This window comes from Erinaceus europaeus, chromosome X, assembly GCF_950295315.1.
Source record: "Erinaceus europaeus chromosome X, mEriEur2.1, whole genome shotgun sequence".
Lineage (NCBI taxonomy): Eukaryota > Metazoa > Chordata > Mammalia > Eulipotyphla > Erinaceidae > Erinaceus > Erinaceus europaeus.
Window position 1 is genome coordinate 52,408,594 of NC_080185.1, and position 26,068 is coordinate 52,434,661.

Genomic DNA, 26,068 nt, shown 5'->3' on the forward strand with positions numbered 1-26,068 from the left:
TGCAGAAGCTTTTCAATTTGATGTAGTCCCATTGGTTTGTTTCTGCTTTAGTCTTCTTTGTAATTGGGTTTGTATCATCAAAGATGTCCTTGAGGTTTAGGTGGGAAAGTGTTTTACCAATGTTTTCCTCTAAGTATTTGATTGTTTCTGGTCTAACATCCAGGTCCTTGATCCACTTGGAGTTGATTTTTGTTTCTGGTGAGATAAAGTGGCTCAGTTTCATTCTTTTGCATGTTTCAGCCCAGTTTTCCCAGCATAATTTATTGAAGAGAGCCTCCTTCCTCCATTTAATACTTTGGGCCCCTTTATCAAACACTAGATGTCCATAGTTGTGTAAGTTTAGTTAGAGACTTTCAAATCTGTTCCATTGGTCAGTGTGCCTACTTTTGTTCCAGCACCAGTCTGTTTTGATGATGATGGCCTTATAATGTAGTTTGACATCAGTGAGTGTGATGCCTCCATTTCTGTTTCTTTTCCTCAAGATTGTTTTGGTGATTCTAGGTGGTTTCTCATTCCAGTTAAATGACTGTAGTTGTTGTTCTATTCTTTTAAAGAAGCTTGGTGGACTTTTGATGGGTATCACGTTAAATTTATATATGGCTCTGGGGAGAATATTCAATTTGTTTATATTAATTCTTCCAATCCATGAGCATGGGATGTCTTTCCATTTCTTGGTATGAGTTTCTATTTCCTTGAATAGTGAATCATAGTTTTCAGTGTACAAGTCTTTCACTTCTTTGGTCAGGTTTTTTTCCTAGGTTCTTCATCTGTTGTGTTTTGAGTACAAGCCACACTATACTAAATACATTTATGACAAATGCATTCACCAACCTCAGAAATTACAATAACAGTAACTGAATCAAGGATTGATGCAGTTTATCCAATACCAGTTAGCCAACCAACGCCTCCAGTCCAAGAAAAATAGCAACCAATTCCAAATGAAAAAGAAAGAGAAAGGAAAAAAAGGGAAAGCAAGAATAGACAATTATGCAAATCTACTGTCCACTTTAAATTCTAGGAATAGCAAAAGGAGAAAAGGAAATCCAGAAAGGAGACACAGAGAGTACACTATGAGTCCGATTTATTCCCCAAATTAATTCACAAATGAGTATCAGTGAATTCAGGAAGCAGATGAAAGGAAGAAAAGAAGACAAGAACAAGAAAAAATAAGAGCAGTGAAAGGAAATAGTTTTTTTAATTAGCTAGAAGGAGGGGAAAAGAAGAGAGTGGATGGAAGAGGTAGAGTGAAACAATTTCCTCTCACAATGGATAGGATCTCCAGTCACCTAGCAATGAAAAGAATAACAGTTAATTTTCGTCAGCCTGAAGAAGGGGGGGGGAAGGGACATGTGTATATATAATAGTAATAATAAAATAGAATAGTGTGAAAAAAAACCCTAACAGTCAGCCTGCAGCTTGGAAGGCTCAGGATTATCTCAGGTAGCTTGAGCAAAGACAGCCAATTGTAAAACAAACAAACAAAAAAACAAACCTCAAGGTAGTCTTTCCAAGGCAGGGGTGAGGCTCCGATTTGTCAGGTATTTTTTTCACTCAAATACAGCTCCAGTCATTTAGAGAAAAAAGGGAGAAGAGAAGGAAATCAAAAAGGAAAAGGATTGGGATGACACCACAGATGAGCCAGAAATCTTGTAAAGGAAAAATCTAAGTGGAGAACCTGCTAAGAGCAGCTCTCCAGCGCCTGGGGTCTGGTTATGGGGTCGGGGGGAGGGGTATGCTTCAGAAATAATCGGAAGATTTCCTTTCTTTTTCCTCCATTTTCTAACCCAAGATTGAACTATAGACTCCTCCTTCATGTAACAATTAGGACCCTTTATTCACTGTCCTGCTTATGGCCCAGTATCCTACCGTATCCAGCCACTGTTGTCAGAACTCAGGCCAGCAGCTGCCTCCAAGTCACCATCTTCCTAAGTTCTCCACATGAATTTTTCAAGGTCCATCCAAGATTGCCTGAAAATTGTGAAGTCACCATTTTTAATAGCTGAGTAGTATTTCATTGTATATTTATACCACTACTTGCTCAACCACTCATCTGTTGTTGGTCACCTGGGTTGCTTCCAGGTTTTGGCTATTACAAATTGTACTGCTAAGACCATAAGTGTACACAGATCTTTTTGGATGGAAGTGTTGGGTTCCTTAGGATATATCTCCAGGAGAAGAATTTCAGGATCATAGGGTAGGAACATTTCTAGCATTCTGAGAGTTCTCCAGACTGTTCTCCACAGAGGTTGGACCCATTGACATTCCCACCAGCAGTTCAGGAGGGTTCCTTTGACCCCACAACCTCTCCAGCTCTGGGTAGTATATTCATCTTGATTAGGTTAATTCTTACAACCCATGAACATGGAATATCTTTCCACTCCTTTGTGTCTTTTTCAATTTCCTTGAGTAGTGACTCATAATTTTCAGTATACAAGTCTTTCATTTCTTCAGTTGGGTTTATTCCTAGATATTTTGTTTTTCTTGCTATAGTAAAAGGAATTGATTTCTGGATTTCAACTTCTTCTACCTTAGTGTTTGCATAGAGGAATGCCACTGACTTTTGTATGTTAATTTTGTATCCTGACACCTTACTGTGTTTCATGATGATTTCCAAAATCTGCTTGCTGGATTCCTTAGGTTTTTCTATATACACTATTATGTCATCTGCAAATAGGGAGAGTTTGACTTATTCTCTTCCAATCTGTATGCCTTTAATCCCTTGCTCCTGCCTTATTGCTATGGAAAGAATTTCCAACACTATGTTGAACAATAATGGTGATAGTGGGCAACCCTGTCTAGTACTTGATCTGAGAGGAAATGCTTCCAGTTTTTCATCACTTAGTATGATTTTGGCTGTAGGTTTGCTATATATATAGACTCCACAATTTTCAGGAACTTTCCATCTATTCCCATTTTTGTAGTGTTTTGATCATAGAAGGGTGTTGTATTTTGTCAAAGACTTTCTATGCATCTATTGATATGACCATGTGGTTTTTGGCCTTGTCTTTGTTGATGTGGTGAATCACGTTGATAGATTCACATATATTAAACCAACCTTGCATGCCTGGGATAGACCCCACTTGGTCATGATGAAAAATCTTTTTAATACACTGCTGTATCTGGTTGCCTAGAATTTTGTTCAATATTTTAGTATCTATGTTCATCAGAAATATTTGTCTGCAGTTTTCTTTTGTATAGGTGCCCCTGTATGCTTTTGATATCAAAGGGATGTTGGCTCCATAGAAGCTGGAAGGGAGTATCCCAGTGTCTTCAATCTTCTGGAAGATTTTTAAAAGTAGAGGTATTAGTTCTTCATTAAAGGTTTGGTAGAATTCATTTGAAAAACAATCTGGTTCAGGACTTTTATTCTTTGGAAGGTTTTTTTTAATTAATTAGTTAATTAATTTATTTATTTAAAATGGAGACATTAACAAAACCGTAGGATAGGAGAGGTACAACTGCACACAATTCCTACCACCAGATATCCGTATCCCATCCCCTCTCCTGATAGCTTCCCATTCTTTATCCCTCTGGAAGTATGGACCCAAGGTAATTCTGGGTTGCAGAAGGTGGAAGGTATGGCTTCTGTAATTGCTTCCCCACTGAACATGGGCATTGATTGGTTGATTCATACTCCCAGCCTGCCTCTCTCTTTCCCTTGTAGGGTGGGTCTCTGGGCAAGCTGAGCTCCAGGACACATTGGTGGGGTCTTCTGACCAGGGAAGTCTGGTTGGCATCATGATGGTATCTGGAACCTGGTGGCTGAAAAGAGAGTTAACATACTAAGCCAAACAAATTGTTGAACAATTATGGACCTAATGGCTGGAATAGTGCAGATGAAGTGTTGGGGGTTACTCACTGCAGACTATTGTTTACTTTTGCTTTCAGGTATGTATTTTGCACTAGTTTATGGATACATGTGAACATATGCTCTATCTCAGGGGACCTGGTCTATACCTAGGTTTGGGGACTTTGTTAGGAATTGAACCATCTGTATTGCAATTAGAGAATACTATGAAAGGAAAGGTATCACCAGAGTAATGAAGCTGAAGGGTTGTCATTCCACACCTGAAGTCTCTGGACACAGTCTGAAATGAAGCATGCTGATGTGGCACTCATTACGTTGATTATGTTGGGATCAGCAGATGCAATATTATTTGATATGAATTGAGAGAAGCATGCAGGAAAGTGGGCCCCAACACAAAGGTCCAGTACTGGGGGAAATATAGGCTCTATTGTGTAAATGTGAGGTTCCTGCTGTCTTATGGTTCAATAAGACAATGGATAGCTGTTATCATCACATTATTTGGTCATTGGGTTAACTTTGAAGGGTCCCTTTGTTAGGATTTTCTGTATATAATACCCAACATCTTGTATATAGCTGTGCCATGATTGCTTCTGTTCTCCCTGGTCTAGGCTTTTGAGAGTCAACATATTACAGACTCAGCCTATGTATTAAAAAGATTCAGTCTGTGCTTTAAAAAGTTTGAGACATTCAATTTTTCCCCTCATATTAAACAGTGATTTATATGACTACAAATTCATAGAGTGTGCATAAACACTATTGCCACCACCAAAAGACTGTGTCTCATCCCACTCACCCACCCCCACCCCCACCTCCCTGCAGCCCAGGGAACCCGTATGTCCACCCTCACTCTCACTCCAGGGTTTTTACTTTGGTGCCCTACTCCTTGGGAAGGTTTTTGATAACTGTTTCTAATTCGTTAACTGTGATGGGCCTGTTCATGTTATCTAGTTCCTCTTTACTTAGTTTTTGGAGTTCATAGAAATCTAGGATATCGTCCATTTCTTCCAGGTTCTCTAGCTTGGTGGCATATAGTTGTTCATAGAAGCCTCACATGATATGTTGAATTTCTGCAGTGCCTATTGTGATATCTCCTCTTTCATTTATGATCTGATTTATTTGGGTCTTCTCCCTTTTTTGTTTTGTGAGTCTGGCTAAAGGTTTTGTTCACTCAAAGAACCAACATTTACTTTTGTTGATCTTTTGCATGGTTTTCTTATTATCAATGTTATTTATTTCGGTCCTAACTTTAGTGACTTCTGTCCTTCTGGTTGCTTTAGGGTTCCTTTGTTCTTCTTCCTCTAGGTCTTAAAGATGTGCAATTGTCAGGCCTTAAAGCCAGCCCCCCCTGCTCTACTCCATGCTCCATTGCTGACACTATGGTCTATTTACACAATCACTGTTTTGCCTGAAAGATCCCCACCATGTTATCCCCTCAGGGTATTGCTAATTCAGTTAAAACCATCACAACAGTTGCTAAGGACACTTCCACCTTCTCAGCATGCCTTTTGCCTCTCTCCACCCCCTTTCCTAGCCATTTCCTTTTCCAACTTGCAACTTCTGGTTTTTACCCTATAAAGCCCCCTGCTGTTTCAGTTTCCTCTCTTTCTCTTCTGTGTCCCAACCTATAGAAGACCTAGAGAATGGATGGCATACATAGCGGGAGGCATCCATTTTGCTAGCTCTACGTGGCCTAAACCTGCTGTGCTCATACACGATTCTGGGTCATCCACATCAATAAAGAATTGTATTAACACGCTGTCATGAGTTCCTCCTCTCTCTACTGTGAAGATAGCCCAGCATGCAGTCAGGCTCCTATTTCTGCTTTTTCTTGTTTCTTAATGTGTACTTGTATGGCTATGAACTACCCTCTCGGTACTGCCTTACCTGTGTCTCAAATATTTTGATAGCTTGTGTCTTCATTTTCATTGGACTCTCAAAACATTTTGATATCTTCCTTTGTTTCCTCTTTGATCCAGTAGTTGTTAAGTAGTGTACTGTTGAGCTTCCACATTTTGGGACTATTATTAATCTGTTGTTGATTGTTAAGTGTTAGTTTAATTCAACTGTGGTATGAGAAGATGCTTGGGATGATTTCAATGCTCTTGAATTTGTTGATGCTGTCTTTGTGGCCTAACATATGGCCTATCTTTGAGAATTATCCATGTGGACTTGAGTATTCCAGTTTCTTGGGGTGAATGACTCTGAAAATGTCCAATAGACCTAGTTTATCTGTCTCCTCATTTAGCTCCCTCATGTCTTTATTGATTTTCTGCCTGGATGATCTGTCCAGGTGAGAGACTGGGGGTTGAAGTACCCTACTATTACTGTGTTTCTGTTAATATATTGCTGTAGTTCTTTTAGGAGACATTTGATGTATTTAGATGGCTTCTCAATGAGTGCATAGATGTTAATAATTGTTAAGTCCTCTTGGTTGACTGATCCACTGAGCATTAAGAAGTATCCATCACTATCTTTTTAAATTTTATTTATTTTAAAGTCTATCATGTCAGATATGAGAATAGCTGTTACTGCCCTTTTTGTGTGCCATTGGCTTGTATGATAGTTTTCCATCCTTTCTCTTTGAGTCTGTGTTTGTCTTGTTGAGTTAGGTGGGTTTCAGCATATTGTTGGGTTTTGTTTTCTGATCCATCTTCTTACTCTGTGCCTTTTAATAGGTGAATTCAGGCCATAATATTTATTGATATCAAATATTGAAGATATTTTAATGCCATTCTAGTAGATTCTTAGAGTGTTCTGATATGTGGCATATTGGCCTATTTGTGGTGGTCTCTTTATAGGAGACCTTTCAAAACTTCTTTCAGGGAAGGCTTGGTGATAGTTGATTCTTTCAAATGTTGCTTGTCTGAGAAGGGTTTTGTGCCTCCATCTAATCTGAATGACACTCTAGTACGATACAGTAGTCTTGGTTGAAAGCCTTTCTTATTGAGCACTCGACAGATATCTTGGCATTCTCTTCTGGCCTGTAGTGTTTGTGTAGAGAAGTCTGCTGCTAATCTTATGGGATTTTCTCTGTAGGTGACTCTTTGTTTTTCTCTTGAAGCCTTCAGTATCCTTTCTTTATCATTATTCCTTTCCATTCTAAATAGGATGTGTCTTGGTGTTTTTAAGTATGGGTTAATTCTGTTTGGGACCCTCTGGGATTCTTGAATCTTTATGTCTTTTATGTTGTCTAGACTATAGAATTTCTCAGATATTTTTTAATATGTTGTCTCTCTTAAAAGCTTAGTCCAGGGAGAACAAATGCAACTGGTGGCATAGCTGTATGTAAATAATGTCAAAGGACATAAAATATGGTGATGGTGTGTATGATACAGCAAATCCTAACAAAGGGATTTTTCACAGTTAGCCCAATTGCCAAATAATGCGATTATTGCAATAACTATCTATTGTCTTCTTAAACCATAAGACAAAAGAAATCTCCTGCTTCCTCTATAAAGCCTATGTTTCTTTCAATCTTGGAACCTCTGTGGTGGGGCTCACTTCCCTGCAAGCTTCTCTCAAGTCAGGTCAAATGATATTGCATCCACCAAATCGAACCTAATCAATGCAGCTACTACCATCTCAGAATGCTTCACCTCAGACTGTGTACAGAGATGTCAGGCATGGATTGCCAACCCTTCACCCTCATCACTCGGGTGAGACTTTTCCATTCATGGTATTCTCTAATTCCATTCCAGGTAGTTCACTTCCTAACAGAGTCCCATTTTGTTATGCTTCAAATTCTGCTTCTAAAATCACTTGTTTCATTGGTTTAATCCCCCCTGCTTAACACTGTATTCTATTTACATAACCACTGTTAACTAAGCACCGCCCTGCCTGCAGGGCATTGGTTTAATCCCCACTGGTTCATGATGTCTTTTTGCTCCACCCCCTCTCCTAGTACATCTTGATTTCCACCCGTCTTTTTTTTTGCTCCACCCTCTCTATGTCACATCCAGTTTCCACCCTACTTGGCGAGTATATATAAGAACAGGATTGTGATTAGAGACAGCTAAGATTGTGCTGCATTCCACATGAATAAAGACTGAACTGCTTACCACTCAGCCATGAGTCCTTGGTTGTCTGTCTCCTGCCCATGAAGCTAGCCCGGCATAATGGCGCCTGAACAGGGACTGGCATATGGCGCCCAACCATCATGGGACCTAACCTGCCCATCCCCCAGATAAGTAAACTTGGCTACCTATCCACTATGGGCTGCCTTTCTACTTATGAAGAGTTTTCCCAAAGCCTCTACTGTTTCATCATGAGACAGTTTCTCTGTCTCTGGAACATTTTGCTCTGGGCCACACTTTGGTTCCCTGAGTGGGAATGTTGGTTCCTTATGACTGTGATTGTAGAGCTTGGAAGATGCATGGAGATTTCTCCTTGGATTTTCTGGATTCCCTCTTCAATGTTTCCCAAGGAGAAGGACTACATTTTGCTCTGGGCCACACTTTGGTTTCTTATGACTGTGATCATAGAGCTTGGGAGATGGGTGAAAATTTCTCCTTGGACTTTTTGGACTTCCTCTCACATGTTTCCTACAGAGAAGGACGACTCTAACTTGAAGAGCATTCTCGAGTACCCTGGCAGTCCTCGAGAAAGTAGAAACGTGGTTAGTTCTACCCTCCTGATTTGATTCTTTCTTTGATGGGAAGACACTTTTAAAAATAGATGCCTGCAATCCTGCAGGAACTGTCAGAAGCACCCTAAATGGAATTTTGAGGAGCTTTTTGGACTAGGACGCCCTCTGGGAACTCATGATGCTACATGGTGAGATCTGGATAATCTGGTTCAAGGTGAAAGAAGCAAAAGCTGCCTACGGCTTTTCTCTCAATTTCCCCCTCATTGTTCTCTCTGAATATCTTAAGTTTGCTGCCTGGTTTCAGTTGCGTTTCATAAGAGAGTGATTTGAATGACTGAATTGTTGTATGACATTGACTTTAAAAAATGCTGGACGCAGCCATGATTTCTAGAGACATCCAGAAACAATCCAAAAAATTGTTTTTTCCTCCTTTGATTTTTTTTACATCTTGGCATAAATCTGAAATGTTTAATCCTGAAAACTGTATGAGTTATGGGCGGAACAGATAGTGCAATGATTATGTTAATGATTCTCATGCTTAAGGCTTCTAAGCATGGTTCTTTTATTGAGTTTAAACTGTTTAAACAACCTTAAAATAGTACTAGAAAGGACTTTCAATTATAATGGAGTTATCAATTATAGTAAACTTCTAATCTGCTACAAGTTTTGTTTGACAAGTAAGTGAATTACAGCTGTCAAATCTTCACATGAAAAAGCATCTACTCAAATGGAATCCCTGGAAATCCATTTGGACCCCTGTTCTCTGACATCGCCCACAAGATGGCATGACTACAACGCACCCCCGGAAACCATTGATGTGACCTGGCACAACCTGAAGAAACAGATTCAGACTCGAAAGCTCACTCCCTACAGAAAAGTGGAATTCCGGTGGCTGACATTACCCATTGAGACAGACATGCAGCGTTTCATCCCCTGGCATTTCTTCTGTGGTCATCTGCTTTGGACTGACACTTTACACAACTTTACAGCAGTTTCCTTTTATGCTACTGGGTTTCTCAAAGACTGACAGCAGCAGTCCATAGACTTTGCAGCCATCTGCCTTGGGACTCTATAGGACACTCCCCCTCTCCTGCAGGCCCTGCCCTCAGAGTCAGGAAACTCCCCGTCCTTACTAGGTCATGCCCACAGAGGCAGGAAATGCCCTTTGAGGCAATAGATGCCCCCAGAGGCAAGAAATGCCCTTTTGCCTGCTAGGCACTTCCCTTTGAAGCAGGAAATGCCCCCCTCAGGCCTTCCGTTGGCATCACACTGGTTCTTGCTGCTCTCCTATTTTGTTCCTCCATGTCTTGTGCCAGTTCTTTTGAAAATGCCTGTATGATATAGGTTTATGTTCACCCCAAACTCCTGGTACTATGGCCATTAGCTAAAAAGAAAGGGGGAAATGTTGGTATGCTTCTAATTCTGCCTCTAAAATCCCTTCTGTTTCATTGGTTTAATCCCCCCTGCTTAACACTGTATTCTATTTACATAACCACTGTTAACTAAGCACCACCCTGCCTGCAGGGCATTGGTTTAATCCCCACTGGTTCATGATGTCTTTTTGCTCCACCCCCTCTCCTAGTACACCTTGATTTCCACCAGTCTTTTTTCGCTCCACCCTCTCTATATCACATCCTGTTTTCACCCTACTTGGCGAGTATATATAAGGACAGGATTGTGATTAGAGATAGCTTAGATTGCACTGCGCTCCACATGAATAAAGACTGAACTGCTTACTACTCAGCCATGAGTCCCTGGTCATCTGTCTCCCACCCACGAAACTAGCCCGGCAGTCCCAAAACCTTGATATAGACCAGGTCCCATGAGATAGAGCATATGTTGACACATATCCCTGAATTAGGGAAAAATATATATCTGAAAGCAAAAATACACAGTAGTGTGTAGTGAGTCAGTATCAAGTTCATAATGAAATAGTGTCCACTTAGACTTAGATACCCTCCTCACCGACTTCCTATTATAGGTCTCTCACTCACTCCAAAGCTAACCTCATCAAAGCAAGGACTGCAAAAGCTGAATAAGGGCAAGAGACTGGTTTACTTTAACAATGAATCTTTAGTCACTATCAGGCCATTCCACCAGTTAGGGCCCTAACTGGGGAGTCCTGAGATTCGAAAACAGACTTGTTGGGCCTAGAACTCAAATAAATCCTTTTCTCAATTGTTACTGGTCATCTCTATAAGGAATAACACAACAGACCCCTTTGTGGGCCTCCATAGGACCTTGCCCTCAACTTGGATCAACAATGGTAGAGAATGTTCCATCCTCTGAAGGGAGGATGGATAACATACTCTATGCTACACCTGAGGAAGATGGGTGGATACTGGGGCAGCATGAAATATTCCTACTCATGACCACAAAATGTGAGCTCAGATCTAGAGGGATGTGGAGGTCACAAAGGCTCTTAAGCTAATTATGGGCCCCAGATCACATCAAATCGATGGGGTTTACAGTCAACAATATTTATGCCCCTTTCCCATATCAGGGAGCTACTCTCTTCCTTGTTCCAGCTTTCTGGTCCTTTTGCAAGTCATGACATCATCTCCCCAGACAATAATTAGGATCTACCTGCATATCAGACTTCAGGCTCAGGCAAAAAAAAATAAATAAAAACACTTATATAGCTACAGGCCCTTTGAAATATAACTAAAATATACCTACTAGCTATCTACAAAATGGAGGACCCCCCCATCACTTCATCTGCACTATTCCAGTCTTTAGGTCCATTATTGTTCAACAATTTTTTGCTTTGTATATTAATTCTCTTTTCAGCCACCAGGTTCTAGATGCTAGCAGAATGTGACCAGACTTCCCTGGACAGACAACCCCACCAATGTGCCTTGGAACTCCACATACCCAAAGCCCTTCCCCACTAGGGAAAGAGACAGACAGGCTGTGAGTATAGATAGACCTGTCAACGCCTATGTTCACTGGGGAAGCAATTACAGAAGCTAGACCTTCAACCTTATGCATCCCACAATTATTTTGGGTCCATACTCCCAGAAGGTTAAAGAATAGGAAAGCAATAAGTGGAGGTGATGGTATACAGAGATCTGGTGCTGGTGGTGGGAATTGTGCGAAGCTGTACCTATCTTAACCTATGGTTTTGTCAATGTAATAATAATAAAAAAAGTTTTCAGCTATTATGTCCTGAAGAATGCTTTCTTCCCCTCCCTCTCTTTATTCCACTGGTAAGCCAATAATGCATATATTATTTCTTTTTAAAGTCATCCCATAGATCTCTTTTGTTGTTTTCAGTATTTGTTAAGCCCTTTTTGAGGTCTCTTATTTTTTAGTTGTCTCTAATTGTTCCTCAATCTTGCTAATTCTGTCTTCAGTCTCATTTATTCTATTCTCTCTCCCCTCTACTGTTTTCTGGAGTTCATTTATTTTGTTACACTGTTCTGATACTGTTTTAGCTTGTTCAGCTAGTTGTGTACTTAGCTCAGCTATTTCAGCTTTCAGCTCTCTAATAACCTTGAGATAGTGTTTTCTTCCAAGGTCTCATTTGTTGTTTCTGCATTTCTGTTGACACTTCTTTCAAACCCTTTACTCATTCCTGTGATTATTTCCTTAACTAGTGTTCAGATGTTTACCTCATTATTTTGTGCTTCAACCTTTGGGGGGGGGGGCTTTTAGCTGGACTCTTGTTTTGGTTTATTTCTCCAATATTTCTTCTTGTTGGTTTAACCATTTTATATAGTATGTTATGAGATCCCTCAGTAATTTTCAAATTACTTATCACTCTTGTCTCAACTGACATGTGTCTAAGTGAGGTAATTAAAGGGTTCACAGTTGTGGGAATTGACAGTTGTTTCAATAGTACTTTAATCCCTGAGTTGGAGCTCAGTGACTTAAAATCCTCTTTTGTTCTTTTTCTTCCCTGTAGTCTATGGTATCCTGAAGACTTTTAAACTATAAGTAGGCTTCTTACCTTAATCGCTGACTCCTGACCAAGATATAAAGGAGGGTGGGGCAGAGATAATCCAGTGGTTATGCAAATAGACTTTCACAGCCATACTGCTAAGCCACTGAGTTATAGACCTTCTCCTGAGTTTCTTGGTTAGTTCTCTGTCCCCTGGTGTCAGTACAGGGCCTCTCTGCTGCTGCTCCAGATTCTGAGGGCAGTAGCAATGGGGACTCACAGTTTCATTTAGTGAGTCTCAGGAGAGTCCTCTCCTCCCTTCAGCAGTCTTTTTTGTTGGTGAAACTGAGTGGAGGTGGTGTCTCAATTTATAAACTGCCGGACTGTTACCAGTCACTTAATCTCTCCCTACGTGCCTCTCTGCCCATGATCCACACTTGTTTGCACTCACCAGTGATTTGGTGGGTCACTGAACTCATTCTAGTCCTGTCTTATGTGGTCCCAGGTGATCTTCTTTGGTATTCCTAGTTGACTTGGGAGAGAAACACAGCTGCTGCTCCACGTATTTCTATAAAGTCTCATGTTCATGTCTTTTAATTTTCTATATTCCACATATGAGTGAAATTATCCCATAGTTGTCCTTCACCTCCTTCACTAGTATAATCACTACTAGTTCCATTCATTTGTTCTGAATGGCATATTATATAGTCTTTTTAACTGCTGTCTAGTACTCCAATGAGTATCTGTCCCAAAAGTTTTTTAATAAGATTCAAATTAATGAATTTTATTGTGTAGCTAAGATTTCTTTTTCCTCTAAGTATTCATCATAGGGTATTTTTCCTGACATTTTAAAATTAATCTAGAATACAAAAGGGCACATATCAGAGAAGTATGTGGACCACTTGACCAAAGATAGATGACTCCATATGGAAGCTGATGCCCATTTTATTTACTTCTAAGGTTCCATCTTCACATCCTAAGCCACACCTACACCTATTAAAACTTTCATGTATCCTTCCTTTTTACTCATCTTACTCAGGTAAGGAAGATAGGATCTGACTTCCTCTGATTCTTCAAATTCTCTTCCCTTTCAATGATGGGGCAAAAAAAAAGTTTTCTGATCACATATCCCAGTGGATCTGGGATTCAGAGTCCTTTTATAATCTTCCCCTAACATTTCCTCCTCTGGGAGTATGGACCAAAACTCCTTTTTGGGTGCAGAAGGAAGTGTTGTGGCTTCTATAATTTCCTATCTGTTGGACATGGACATAAGCCTGTGAGTCCATACCCCAGTATGTCTCTATCTTTCCCTGCTAGTGTAGGACTTTGGAAAGGAGGAGCTCCAGGGCACATTGGCAAGGTCATCTGTCCAGGGAGGTGTCATAGCAGCATCTGAAACCTGGTGGCTGAGAAGAAGTAAGGTATAAAGTAGGGAAAAGTATTTAATAAACAGAAACTAAAGAGTAGGATTAGAACTAATCAGAATGGGAACACTGGAGTGAGAAAAAGCTAGTATATCTATTTTAGGTATATTCTTAGGAACCCAGGATATTAGCAATCTTTGCTTGAGTTTCATAGATAACATGATAGAAGTCTAGAAATATTATCTTGGAGGATGATGTCAGGGGGGAGAATGAAATTTGAGAGCTGGGTTAGAGCAGACAGTGGCTCCCATACTTGAATATATATATATATAAACACTTAACTGTTTGCCACATAGATCTGACTGGGAGCCCATGTATATTAATGCTACATAAAATAGCCTTTATAACTTCCAGGTCCCTGTCAGTCCAAGTTCAAAATCCATGGTCACAGCGGGAACCATTCTAGGCTATACTCATTACAGTACCAGTCCTTCTCGAGTGGCAGAGTAGAATGACCCAGCCACTCTTTAGAGAATGGGGCAGTCCTTACTGTTGCTAGTTTGTAGTGAGTGTAAGATCCTAGTTAATGTCACAAAGGGGCAAATTTGGGCATTCCCAATGTAAGTTACCATAATTGTAAAGAGAGAGATCCCTTAGAGGCCTGGGCCCAATGTATCTATGGAGGAGTCCAAGGATTCCCTGACTGTTACCTCAGCTGATGAAGTGGCCTGGCATTAGCCAAAATGGTCATCATTAAGTAAGGTATTCTCTTGGTAAGGCAAATTATGTTTATATGTGGTGATCTGGTTGGAAAATGAGGTTAATGTGCCCTCAAGGTCACAAATCCATTGGAATAAATAGGGAAAAGTGGTACTACATTTGATCTGATCAAACCAATTCAACTGTAGTAAACTCTTCACTGAGTTCAAAGTGACATTCAGGAATGTCTAGAAATTACCTCAAGTCTTGGTTACTCAGCAGTAGCCAGCCTGTACTTGCATGGAGAAAATGTCTTTACAAATCTTTGAATATAATTGGTACCTGAGGTACAAAGACAAAAATCACGTGGTGGGTGGGTGATTGCAAAAGGGTGAAAGTACAGGGCCAGGTGATAGCAAGTCTCCACCTGGACCACAATGGTCAGGTGTGTAGAGTAAATTTAATTAGTGGGAATAAGAGGATTGTGATTTTTCAAGTGTCCTATCGATGTATAGTGCTTTGGTAGCAGGGACAGAACCCAGGTAAAAGTATGGGAATGTTCTGGCAATTCCTCTCCTAGGGATATATCCTAAGGAACCAAACACATCCATCCAAGAAAATCTGTATTCATATTAGCACAATTTGTAATAGCCAAAACCTGGAAGCAACCTAAGTTTCCAACAACAGATGAGTGGCTAAGAAAGTTGTGGTGTGCATACACAATGGAAACTACCCTGCTATTAAGAATGATGAAGTCGCCTTCTTTAGCTCATCTTGAATTGAGTTTGAAAGAATCATGTTAAGTGAGATAATCCAGAAAGAAAAGGATGAATATGAGATGATCTCACTCATGGATAACTATCAATAAGAACAGAAAGGGGAAGTACAATGTAAAACTTGGACTGGGTTTGGCTTATTGCACCAAAGCTAAGAACTCTGGAGGATGGTTTTTAGATCCTGGTGCAAGATAGTGGAGGAGGACCTAGGCTGACAGTGAGAGTGCTTTGAAGAAAATTGAAAAAAATTGCACATGTATCAACAACTATACTTACTGTAAACCATTAATTACCAAATAAATAAATAAAACAAGGTTTCATAAAATAGAGTATGTAAATGAGAGTTGAAGTTTGGATCTGGTTGCAGAACTTGATGGCTTTTGTCCTCCAAGCTTGAAACTAAGTTTGAAAATCTGAGCTGGGGTGGTAGAGGCAGGATGATGGGGGAAAGACTACAACAGGAAAAACAACTCTGGATGGGAGAGGGGAACTAGCACATCCAGTAGAGTGTACATGTTCTCATTTAAAGACCCAGGTTCAAGCCCCAGGTCTCCATTTGCAAGGGGAAGGGTTTCACTAGTGTTGAAGCATTATTACAGGTGTCTATATATTTTTCCCTTCCTATCTCCTCATGTTCTCTCAGTTTCTCTCTGTCCTATCAAATTTTTTTAAAAAAGGAAAATAAAAGGGGAAAACGACTGCTAGCAGCAGTGTATTTTTCATCTTGTAGACACAGAGCACCCATGATAACCCTGACGGAAATAAAATTGTTTTTAATATATACTCAACTGTATCTAGTACAAACCATTAATTCTCCCCAATAATAATCATTAAAAAGTAGAAACTGAAGCTGCTAGTCTCGCACAGACCTCACTGCTTGCTAGGGTGCAAGTAATGTTGTTTCAGTGGCCAGATTACAAATCATGCCTCAGGTTAAAGAAAGGACTTACTACCACCTTAACCCTCTGTGAATCCTTAAGTGACTTCAGCAGTAGTCTCCTGAAGGAAGAGCAGCACTATTAGGATCTCTGAAGGATTTGCAGCTATGAGTGCTCAATGCCCCTCCCCAGTAGGGGCCTCTGTGTTCCCACAGCCAAAAGTTTCTGCCAACAGCAGACACAAGTTGGAGGACTGTTTCACATGGCAAAAGGGGTAGCTAACATCCTAGACTCACTGTAAGACAAGAGAAGACTGTCTTGAGGTACAGGAAACTGCAAGAATCTTCCACAAAATAAACTCCAAGGGTCAATGACATTAGATTTTTTTAACTCATGAACCAATGAGGAATGGAGAAACTTGAAACACTACTTCACAGCAGATGAAATTGTTTTCAGTCCTTGGGCATATGATAGCCCAATTCCATGTGGTCAATGAGTGGCTCTTAAAACATTTCTAAATATAACCTTAGGGATGGGTAGAGGGAGAGGACTAAATTCACTCCATTTACCTCTAATGTAATTTGTTTAAAGGACAGGAGAGCTGGAAACAAATGGTAGAATGACTTGGGAAGGAAAGAGGAAAAAATTATTATTGTTCTCCATTATCATGACTACTAAGAAAACTGATTTCTTTTTAAAAATATTTTATTTACCACATGCATTTTACAGATACAAATTGTAATTCTACATTAATCAGTAGGGAGTAAGGAGCATTTCCTGAGTGAAGAGTAGTCCTAGCTGAAAATGGAAATATATCTGAACTCCACTGGAGGTCTGAACTGGACTAGGTAGTGAGGCTAGTGAGGCTGAAAAAGAGGAGAAAGCTGCATCCCCAGGGGTCCACTGCTTCTCTGCCTAGAATTTGGGTTTTCCAACTTATTGCATCTTCTTTTCCTAGACAACAATGTTTAGTTATAGATGCCTGTTTAGACAATCTAAAGAGTCGGGTTCTTATCTGCAATACCATGAGACTGTTAATTTGTCAGCCCATTTTTGTTTGTTTGTTTGTTTCTGAGAATCATGTTCTTCTTCCTGTACGCAGACACAATATTTAGGGTAATGAAACAGTAAACTTCAGTCTTCAGAGAAACATTGGTCTCTCTCTCTTTTCATTCCCATTGGTCTAACCAAAGGTTGAGTCACCCAGCATGTCAATCAACTGCATTATTGTAGTACTAGGGGCTCCAAAATACTCCCTGACCTTTCCCCCATACTGTCTTCAATTTGGTGCCAAGTCAGCTTTCTGAAATATGTTTCTAATCGTGTTTCATCTACTGTTTTAAAAAGATGTTTGTGTAACCCAATTACATGGACAATTATTGAATAAATAAATTGGCATGTCTTTATTGAATTCCCCATTACCCTGATTTCTTGTCTTCATAGCCTTCATCATGAATTCAACTTATCTTACGTATGTGTATTCTTGCTTATTTCTTGCTTATCTTCCCCTTATTTTTTATTACCCAGGAATAAAATTTTCTTTCAGTTGGGGTTCTTGTCTATCTGTCCTAAAACAGTAACTGACACATATCAGATAATAAAGATTTCCATAAAGGACTCAGTAAATGAAATTCTGTTAACCATGGTTAGTTCTTTTTTCATAAATGAACTTTATTTACTTTTATGATTACAAATGAATTGCATGCTTACCATAAGGAATCTGCAAAGTACAAAGAAGTAGGAAGAAGAAAATATAAACACCCACAATTCCACCACCTGAAGGCAAACACTGTTCATATTATACTCTAATCATCTATGCCTGTTAAAGATCAGGCTATTTATCAGAGTCCTGACCACAAAGCACAATAGCCAAGGGTAGTGAGGGCAATTAATTACTGAGGGGATCACCAAGAGGTCAGAGATAGAGATTTGACACTGAGAGACAAGACAAGGCCATCAACAATACACTCAGAGATCACAGAAGCTGACAAGAACAGGTTATGTTATGGTAAGAATGTAATGAGATGATACTTGTCAAGAATTTAGCACAATGCCTATTACAACGCACATAATAAATATCAACCATTATTATGATTACCTCACTATGACTCAAAACAAATGATTTATGGTGGATATTATAAACAGGGCAGAGACCCTGGAGACCCACTTAGGTGCTATGAACTTGGGGCATACAGAGGGAAGACTAACAGGTCACAGGCTAGAACAGGAGTGGACATCACTCTTCTTATATGCTCCCCTGCCAGAACCAGGTCTTCCTCAAGTTTGCCTGATGACACATGGCAAGACACTCTAAGGTGTTTTTGAGGTAGGGCATGGTTTCTCCTGTCTAGACTTCTCCCTGGACCAGGAACTAGGACACATCTTGACGGTATGGGAGTTCAGAATCTCATACACCAAACACTCTTGAAGTTGACACTTTGATTGTCAGGGCAGATAACAGGCATGTGGAGTGAAAGAGAAGGCCAAGTAAGTCAAGTGGCAGAAAGTGTGGGATGAGCGTGGAGGGGGGAAGCTGAAGGGGAAAGGCCAAGAGGTTTATAAAGCATTTAAATGGAATGGGTCCAGGAAACTGTCCTCAAATTAGCAGCCAAATTAGGTATCACAGAAGAATACAGGGAGCATTACTTCTTGGTGGGGGCCTTCTGATGGTCTCTGTGCTGTCGAAGATGGTCATGCAGACCCTCTTGAGGGTCTCCATGCTCTTTCAGGTAGTAACACCGTTTAGGAACATGCTGGTACTGGAAGTGAGAAAAAAAAACAGAAGAGTCACACTATCACAAGGAAAGCTCTGTCTGTACAATGTTAATTGCTCATCAGATAAAGGAAGTTGACTATGGTATTTACTTTTTAAAAAATATTTATTTATTTATTTTCCTTTTTCTTGCCCTTGTTGTTTAACGTTGTTATGGTTACTGATGTTGTTGTTGGATAGGACAGAGAGAAATGGAGAGGGGAGGGGAAGACAGAGAGGGAGAGAGAAAGACAGACACCTGCAGACCTGCTTCACCAGCTGTGAAGCGACTCCCCTGCAGGTGGGAAGCTGGGGGCTCGAACTGGGATCCTTTCGCCTGTCCTTGCGCTTTGCACCATGTGCGCTTAACCCGCTGCGCCACTGCCCGACTCCTGGTATTTACTTTTATAAAGCATGACCAAATTTCCTAGTGACTTAGGGCTACAACACATCTAAGTATTGGTAGAGCCCAGTCCCCAAAACTTAACTCTGCCCTTAGGATTAGACTTGGAATTAAGGCTTAAACTTGAACCCAGCCATTTCCTCATAATGAGAAGAGTTAGTCCTTTAACCATCCCTTGCTCTCAATAACGTATACAGGGCCACTGATCCTCAAAGTGACTAATACACCCAAAATAATTTCATAGCTAAACCTGCTAATGAAACCCCAGGTTAGATGTTAGGGTCTGGAAGTTCAGTACTTCCTATTCTACCTCTTCCTTATTCTACTAAAAGAAGCACAGCGAATTTCCCCCTCGTTATCTCCTTATCTTTCTGCTCAAAGCCTTGAGTACATTTCCCCATCATTACCTCCTCAGTCTGCTGATGAGAGTTCGGTTCATTCTCCATTGCCTCCTCACTATTCCGCTTACAGGCTGTTGGGATAACCTGACGTGGGTTGCCTGGGGAATCTTTCTCTTCAGCCAGCTGGCACTCTGTGTAGAGAGACCTGTCTATCAGTTCTTTTAGGCTACCAGCCACCTTCAGGAAGATCCGGCCCATTTTGGTAGTAACAGCTTCTGAGAGTCCTTCCAGAAACCTGGTCCGTAGAATGGCATCAGACCAAGACAAATGCCGGGCCAGCAGCAGGAAGTCAGTGGCATACTGCCCGACAGACTTCTGGCCCTGCTTGGGATGGCAAAGAACAGCACTGAGGATGTCTATATCAGATAAAGAGTCATATAAGCCCTGTGCTCTTCTCAGGAAAGACTTATTTTCATCTGAAAGGGGGCTTCCTACCTCCATTTGCAAAATAGACCACCTCTCTGCAGCCCCCAGGTGGAGAGACACCAGAAATGCCATTCTCTCGGAATCATTCAAAAATCCCTTCATCTGCTTCTCTTCATCAATCTCCATCTCCTCCTCCCCAGAACATGAACCGCGGGCAGCCTCCTGCTCTTCTAAGAGGTAGCAGAGTGCTGGAGTCAGCATGCCAAAGGATGGAACTTCTTTGGGTGGTGGATTTATCTTCTCAGAGGTTGTAGCAGTTGCCTGTGGTATGGACTTGGATCCAGAGGCTTTGGCATTGATATGAGAGGCAGATGTTTCCTCTGTGTTCATGCCTTTGATATCCTGAGTAGATACTATTCCAGAGGTTGATGCTGTTACATGTGGTGTGGACATGACACCCGGAACTGGGGCACTCATTCGTGGCATAGACATCCCCCCAGAGGTCATGGCTGTCATTTGTGGCCTAGACATGCTTCCAGATGCTGTGGCTCTCAGAAATGGCATGGACATCATTTCAGAAGCTTTGGTTCTCATTGGTGGTATGGTCTTTCCTCCAGAAGTTGTATATGTTGCCTGTGGTTCACATATAGAACCAGAATTACTTGAGTCTCTTGTTTGACATGTAGACATTGCTCCTGAGGCCATTCCTTTCATTGGTGGCAAAGACATCTCTCTGGAAGTCACTGTTGACAGCAATGGCATGGGCATTGTTCCAGAGGTTGTGGTTCTCATTGGCTTGGACATCCCTCCAGAGGCAATGGCTGTTGTTTGTGCAGTGGACATCTTTCCAGATACTAGGGTTCTCATTAGCTCTGCAGGCACTACTTCAGAGGCTGAGGGTCTCCTTAATGGCATGGGCATAATTCCAGAGACTGGGGTTCTTACTTGTGATGAGGACATCACTCCAGAGACTGGACCTCGTACTGATGGTATACACACCTCACCAGAATCTGTAGGCACCATATGTGGTATGGACATTGCCCCAGATGTTGGGCCTTTCATTAGTGGTGTGGACACACCTCCAGAAGCTGTAGGTGTCATCTGAGGCATGGACATCACTCCAGGGGCCATGGGATGCATTAGCGGTGTGGACATCACCCCAGAGACTGGGACTCTCATCTGTGGCATGGACATCATTTCAGAGCCTGTGGCTGTCATTTGTGGAGTATATAGTGCTCTGTAAAATGGATCTCTCATAGAGGTCGTTATCTCTCCTGAAGTTGAGGGTCTCATTAGTGATGGAGACATCTCTCCAGAGGATGAAGCTCCTGTGAGCAGTGCCACCATCTCTGCAGAGTCTGAGGTTCTCATTAGTGGTGTGGACATTGCTCCAGAAGTTTGGGTTCTCATCTTTGGAGTAGACATCATTTCAGAGGATGGGGCTCGAATCTGTAATGGAGACATCCCTCCAGAGGTCATGGATCTCATGATTGGTGTGGACATCACTCTGGAGTCCTGGGAGCTCATTGACTGACTGGCCCTCATCTGTGCTGTGGGCACTGTTCCAGAGCCTGAGGCTCTCATTAGAGGCATGGACATCCCTGTAGAGGCAAAGTCTGCCATCTGTGGCATGTCCATGGCTCCAGAAACTGGGTCTCCCATCATCATTGTGGATATCTCTCCAGAAGTTGTAGCTGCAATTTGCTGCATGAAATTTGAATCTGGGGGCTGGGATGTCATCAGTGGCTTGGTCAACACTCCTGGGGCTGTAGATCTCATCTGAGGCATGGGCAACACTCCTGAAACTGTGTCTCTCATGAAAAATGTGGATGTTGCTCCAGAGTCTTTGGCTGTCATTGGTGCAGAGGACATTGCTCCAGAGATTGGTTCTCTCATTTGTGGTATAGCTGTCATTCCAGAAACTGTTGTTCTCCATTGTGTCAAGGACATGGCTCCAGAGACTGGAACTCTCATTTGCAGTGTAGACCTTGATCCTTCCATCTGGGCTGTTAGTTGTGGAATAGATGTGGTTTCTGATGCTGGGACTGTAATTGCCTGCATGGACATTGCTGCAGAGGCTGGGATTCTCTTTGATGTGGATGACATTCCAGAGGTTTGGGTTTTTACTCGAGGTGTGGATATTGCCCTTTTGGTTGTAGCTTTCATAAAGCCTGTGGACATTGCTCCAGAATTTCTTGCCATTGTTAGTGGTGTGGACATTGCTTTGGAGGCTGCAGTTGACATTTGTTCCATGGACATTACTCCAGTGGCTGTGGCTGTTATCAGAGGGATGGACACTGCTCCAGTAGCTGGGACTGTCTTTAGCAATGTAGACATATTTCCAGAGGCTGGGGCTCTTGTTCGTTGTGCAGACACTGCACCGAGATCTGAGGCTCTCACTGGTAGTGTGGTCATCATGCCAGAGGCTGATGCTCTCATTGGTAGAGTAGATATGATGTGAGAATCCAGAGTTTGTGATAACTGTGGGGACATCACTCCAGTGCCTTGTAATGTCATCATGTGGGTGGGCATCACTTCAGAAGTTAGAGCTGACATTAGCAGTGGAGACATTGCTTCAGCATCTGAGACTGGCTTTGGCATTTCTGCAGTATCTGGGAGTGACAAAAGTGGGGTGAACATTGTTTCAGAGTGTGGAACTGATGCTAGTGATGAAGAAATTACCCCAGAGTCTGGTCCTGATATTTGCAGAGTGGACATTTCTCCACAGTCCTGGATGCTCATTGGCTGGTTTGATGTTGGTCCAGGACCAAGGGCTGACATTATCAGTGAGGATAATGTTTCTGTGTCTGTGCCTGACATTAGCAGTGATGATATCTCTCCAGACTCCAGGGCAGTCATTAGCACTTTGGACATTGCTTCAGTGTCCTCATCTGTAATTTGCCATGGTGACATTGCTTCAGAACCCAGGGCTGACATTGGCTGTGTGCCCATAACTCCAGAGTTTACATCTAGCATTAGGAGTGGGGATATCTCCCCAGGATCTGGAACCAACATCAGTGGTGTGGACATTGAATCAGAGGATGGAGTTCTCATTATAGGTGCAGACATCACTCCAGAGGATGAAGATGGCATTGCCAATGGTGATATCTCTGCAGAATCTGATGCTTCCATTAGTGCTGAGGTCATTGTTCCAAAATCAGGAATTGTCATCAGCCCTGGGGACATTAATCCATAATCAGGAGTAGATAGCAGTGGGGACAGTGTTCCAGAATCAGAGGTTGGCAGTAGCAATGGAGACAGGGTCCCAGAGTCTGAAGTTGGCATTAACAATGGGGATAGTGCCTCAGAATCTACAGCTGGCATTAGCAATGGGGAAAGTGACCCCGAGTCTGAGGCTGGTATTAGTGGTGGAGAAAGTGTTTCAGAGTTGGGTGTTCCCATCAAAGGTGCAGACATGGGGTCAAAGGCTGGAGATGTCATCAGTTGTGTTGACATTCCCCCAGGATCTGACACCGAAGTTGAGACTATGGAGTGTGCATGAGAATGAAGAACTTGTACTTCTGCTCTGTTGTCTAGCATTGGTCCAGAGAATGTTGTCCCCCTGTTTGGGGAGTCATCATTTTCCTCCCTCAGCATATTTTTGAATCGGAGTGACTGTAAAGGTACTGACATATCTGCCATGGTCACAGGATAATGTGAAGGGAGCCCGTAAACTGATGCTACTAAGGCCTTGCTGAAGCCCGGATGGCTAGAAAAATCTGTAAACAGAAAACAAATTTAGAAGTCAAAAATAAATATCAAAAATTAGATAATACACAATTATGTATGATGGAGACCTGTTTTTATGTGTTGCCAGCTATGTGGTATTGGTCTTAGGTCTATCAGGTTGAAGAAGTTATGCAGCATTAAACAAGCTTTAATCTGGAGCAAATAACACTTTGGCCTCTATACTTTTTCTAAACAATAAAAATACAACACAGCCTCTTAACTTATAAGTAGTATAAATTCCAACAACCTTAGAAGCCAGGAGCCTGAGAAGTCCTGAATCAAATGAAGCAGCAGCACCACCTTCTGGAAAGATTGAAGAAATGCAGGTTTCTGGGCTAATTCCCTGCCTCAGCACTCATAAGTCAGCCAACACACACTGTTAAGTCTGAGTGAGAAAGCCCTTTGCCCCAGGATAATTTCTAACCAGTGCCAAAGGCTCATTGAAAACTGGTACTGATTTAGTCTCCCATTTTACTGCTCATATGGCCATGAATGTCTTCCTCAGTAAAAGGAAGGTACTTATTTGTTTGATGACTGGAAAAAGCATTTTGGGAACTGAAAATTCTATTGTCAATATTACTAAATAAAAACAAACAAAAAATACTCAATTGCTATAACTTATTTCTTTTGTTTTCCATGAAATGTATTTTAGACAACATACACAACTTTTAACTGCCTGTAATGCACAGGTCTTTGCAAGAATTATCCCATTGGGTCTCAAAATACCCTGTGGAATAAATAGCATTGTTATTTCTGCTTTATCAGTTTTATAATATTTGCCAGGGATGTAACTAAAATATGGTCACTGCAACAGTAACACTGTCTGCCTTTGACTGTCACTCCCTCCTCATGTTGCTGAGACTTTGGTATCCCTAAGGCTGCGTTTATTTATGTAACATACTAGACCATAGCTCACTCAAGATTTTCTTAGTCTATAGCATGCAAAAATCTCGAATTTCTCTAATTACATGTGGGTGGGCAGTCTAAGAGTGTCACCCACTCCAGATCACCCCCTTAAACAACCCACAAAGGGGCTTATTGGCAAATATCTTGGAAACCTACACACAGATTACAAAATATTGGCACATGCTCACAATATATCCATGCCAAAAATAGAACGCTTATTCATTTGGGACAATGTCACAAAAGTCATCAACCTCATACCATTGTGTCCCAATGATAATAACAAAAACACTAGCAACAGAAATACCAACAGTGAACGTTTCTTGAGCACACAGTGACAGCCAACGACTACACTAAGCAATGTGCACTTATCATCTCATTTGATTCTCACAGCAACCCCAGGAGATTTTGGTAGCATTATAGCTTCATCTTACAGAGAAGAAAACTAAGGTCCCAAGAAACAAAATCATTTTCCTGGGATCACATAGGTTTCTGAGTTTTTCAACCCCAAAATTCCCTGCTCTTATCCAGTCTGCCTTTTCTCCTTTTCACTTGCTCACATCAGTAAGACCACCCCCATCTCCAACCTGGTCAACCCAAGGACAGAGTGTACTAAAAGATATACTGACCTTCTGCTGGCACCTTTGCTACTTAAATAATTGGTGCAGTAGGGAAGATGGATCAAAAGTGCAGACATGGAATATTCACCACACATCTTCAGGGGGAAAAATCCCTCAGCATGTTATAGTTTCCCACTAGGCAGAAGCCAGGAAATATCTTACCTTGCCAGTTATAAAAAAAGAGTGTCTTTTATGGCCCTAGCTCTTTTAGTCTGGTCAATTTACTTTTGCCCCATACCCAGCCAGTTGATTAAAGCCAAGACCCAATACCAGCAGCTGTTCTCTGCAATCTCCCTCAGCTATCCCCTGCCACACCCCCCTCCTGCCCGCCAGCCAGCCAGCCAGCCTGCCCGCCCACCCGCCCCACTGCTCCTGACTTGCTAGTGCTTGCTCTGTCTCTCTGGTCCCAGATTCTTGCCTCTATATAGGCTCTGACATTTGCCTCTGGCCGCCTTTTACTTGACAGCCCTCCAGAAGCTCTGCTTCAGCACTTGGCCTATGCAACTCCACCCTCTGGCCCCTCACCCTCAATAGTTGCACCAGCCTGCCATGCCTCCCTCTGAATATCCCAAAGGAAAGAAGAAAATCATGCTACTATAAATGATGAGGTTAGAAGGGTCCAGTCTTGGGAAAAATGACATACCCTTTGTGGCTAAGAAGACACAAGAGTCTTAGACACCAGGCACTGCAACCGATGTGGTGTGGAAGCACAGGCAGGGATTAGAGGTAAAGGAACTGGAGATTGAGAGGAGCCATGTCAGAAGATCTCGACCAAGGTCAGGTGCAGGGAAAGCAGGGCTTGGGAGGGTGACCCAATAGGACTTAATAGTGTCCTACAGTGGTGATAATTAAAAAGTCAAACTGTCCTAGTGTCAGAGTCAGAGAGAAATTTGGCTGCCAG

The 26,068-nt window shown here is 41.7% G+C and overlaps 1 protein-coding gene across 6 annotated transcripts in view; it reads right to left on the reverse strand.

The window, feature by feature from the left end:
- Positions 1–17,645: 17,645 nt before the first annotated feature.
- Positions 17,646–26,068, reverse strand: part of RTL9 (retrotransposon Gag like 9) — a 55,905-nt gene continuing 47,482 nt past the window's right edge. For 5 of the 6 annotated variants that reach the window (XM_060183285.1, XM_060183282.1, XM_060183281.1 and 2 more), the window contains exons 3-4: positions 19,556–23,634; positions 17,646–18,752 (exon numbers count right to left, since the gene is read on the reverse strand). In XM_060183285.1, coding sequence (XP_060039268.1) covers positions 18,636–18,752; positions 19,556–23,557 — 4,119 coding nt within the window. In that variant the 5' untranslated portion in view covers positions 23,558–23,634 and the 3' untranslated portion in view covers positions 17,646–18,635. Of the gene's footprint in view, positions 18,753–19,555; positions 23,635–25,176; positions 25,441–26,068 lie in introns of those variants that run through there. The other variant, XM_016191780.2, reaches the window with a different exon arrangement.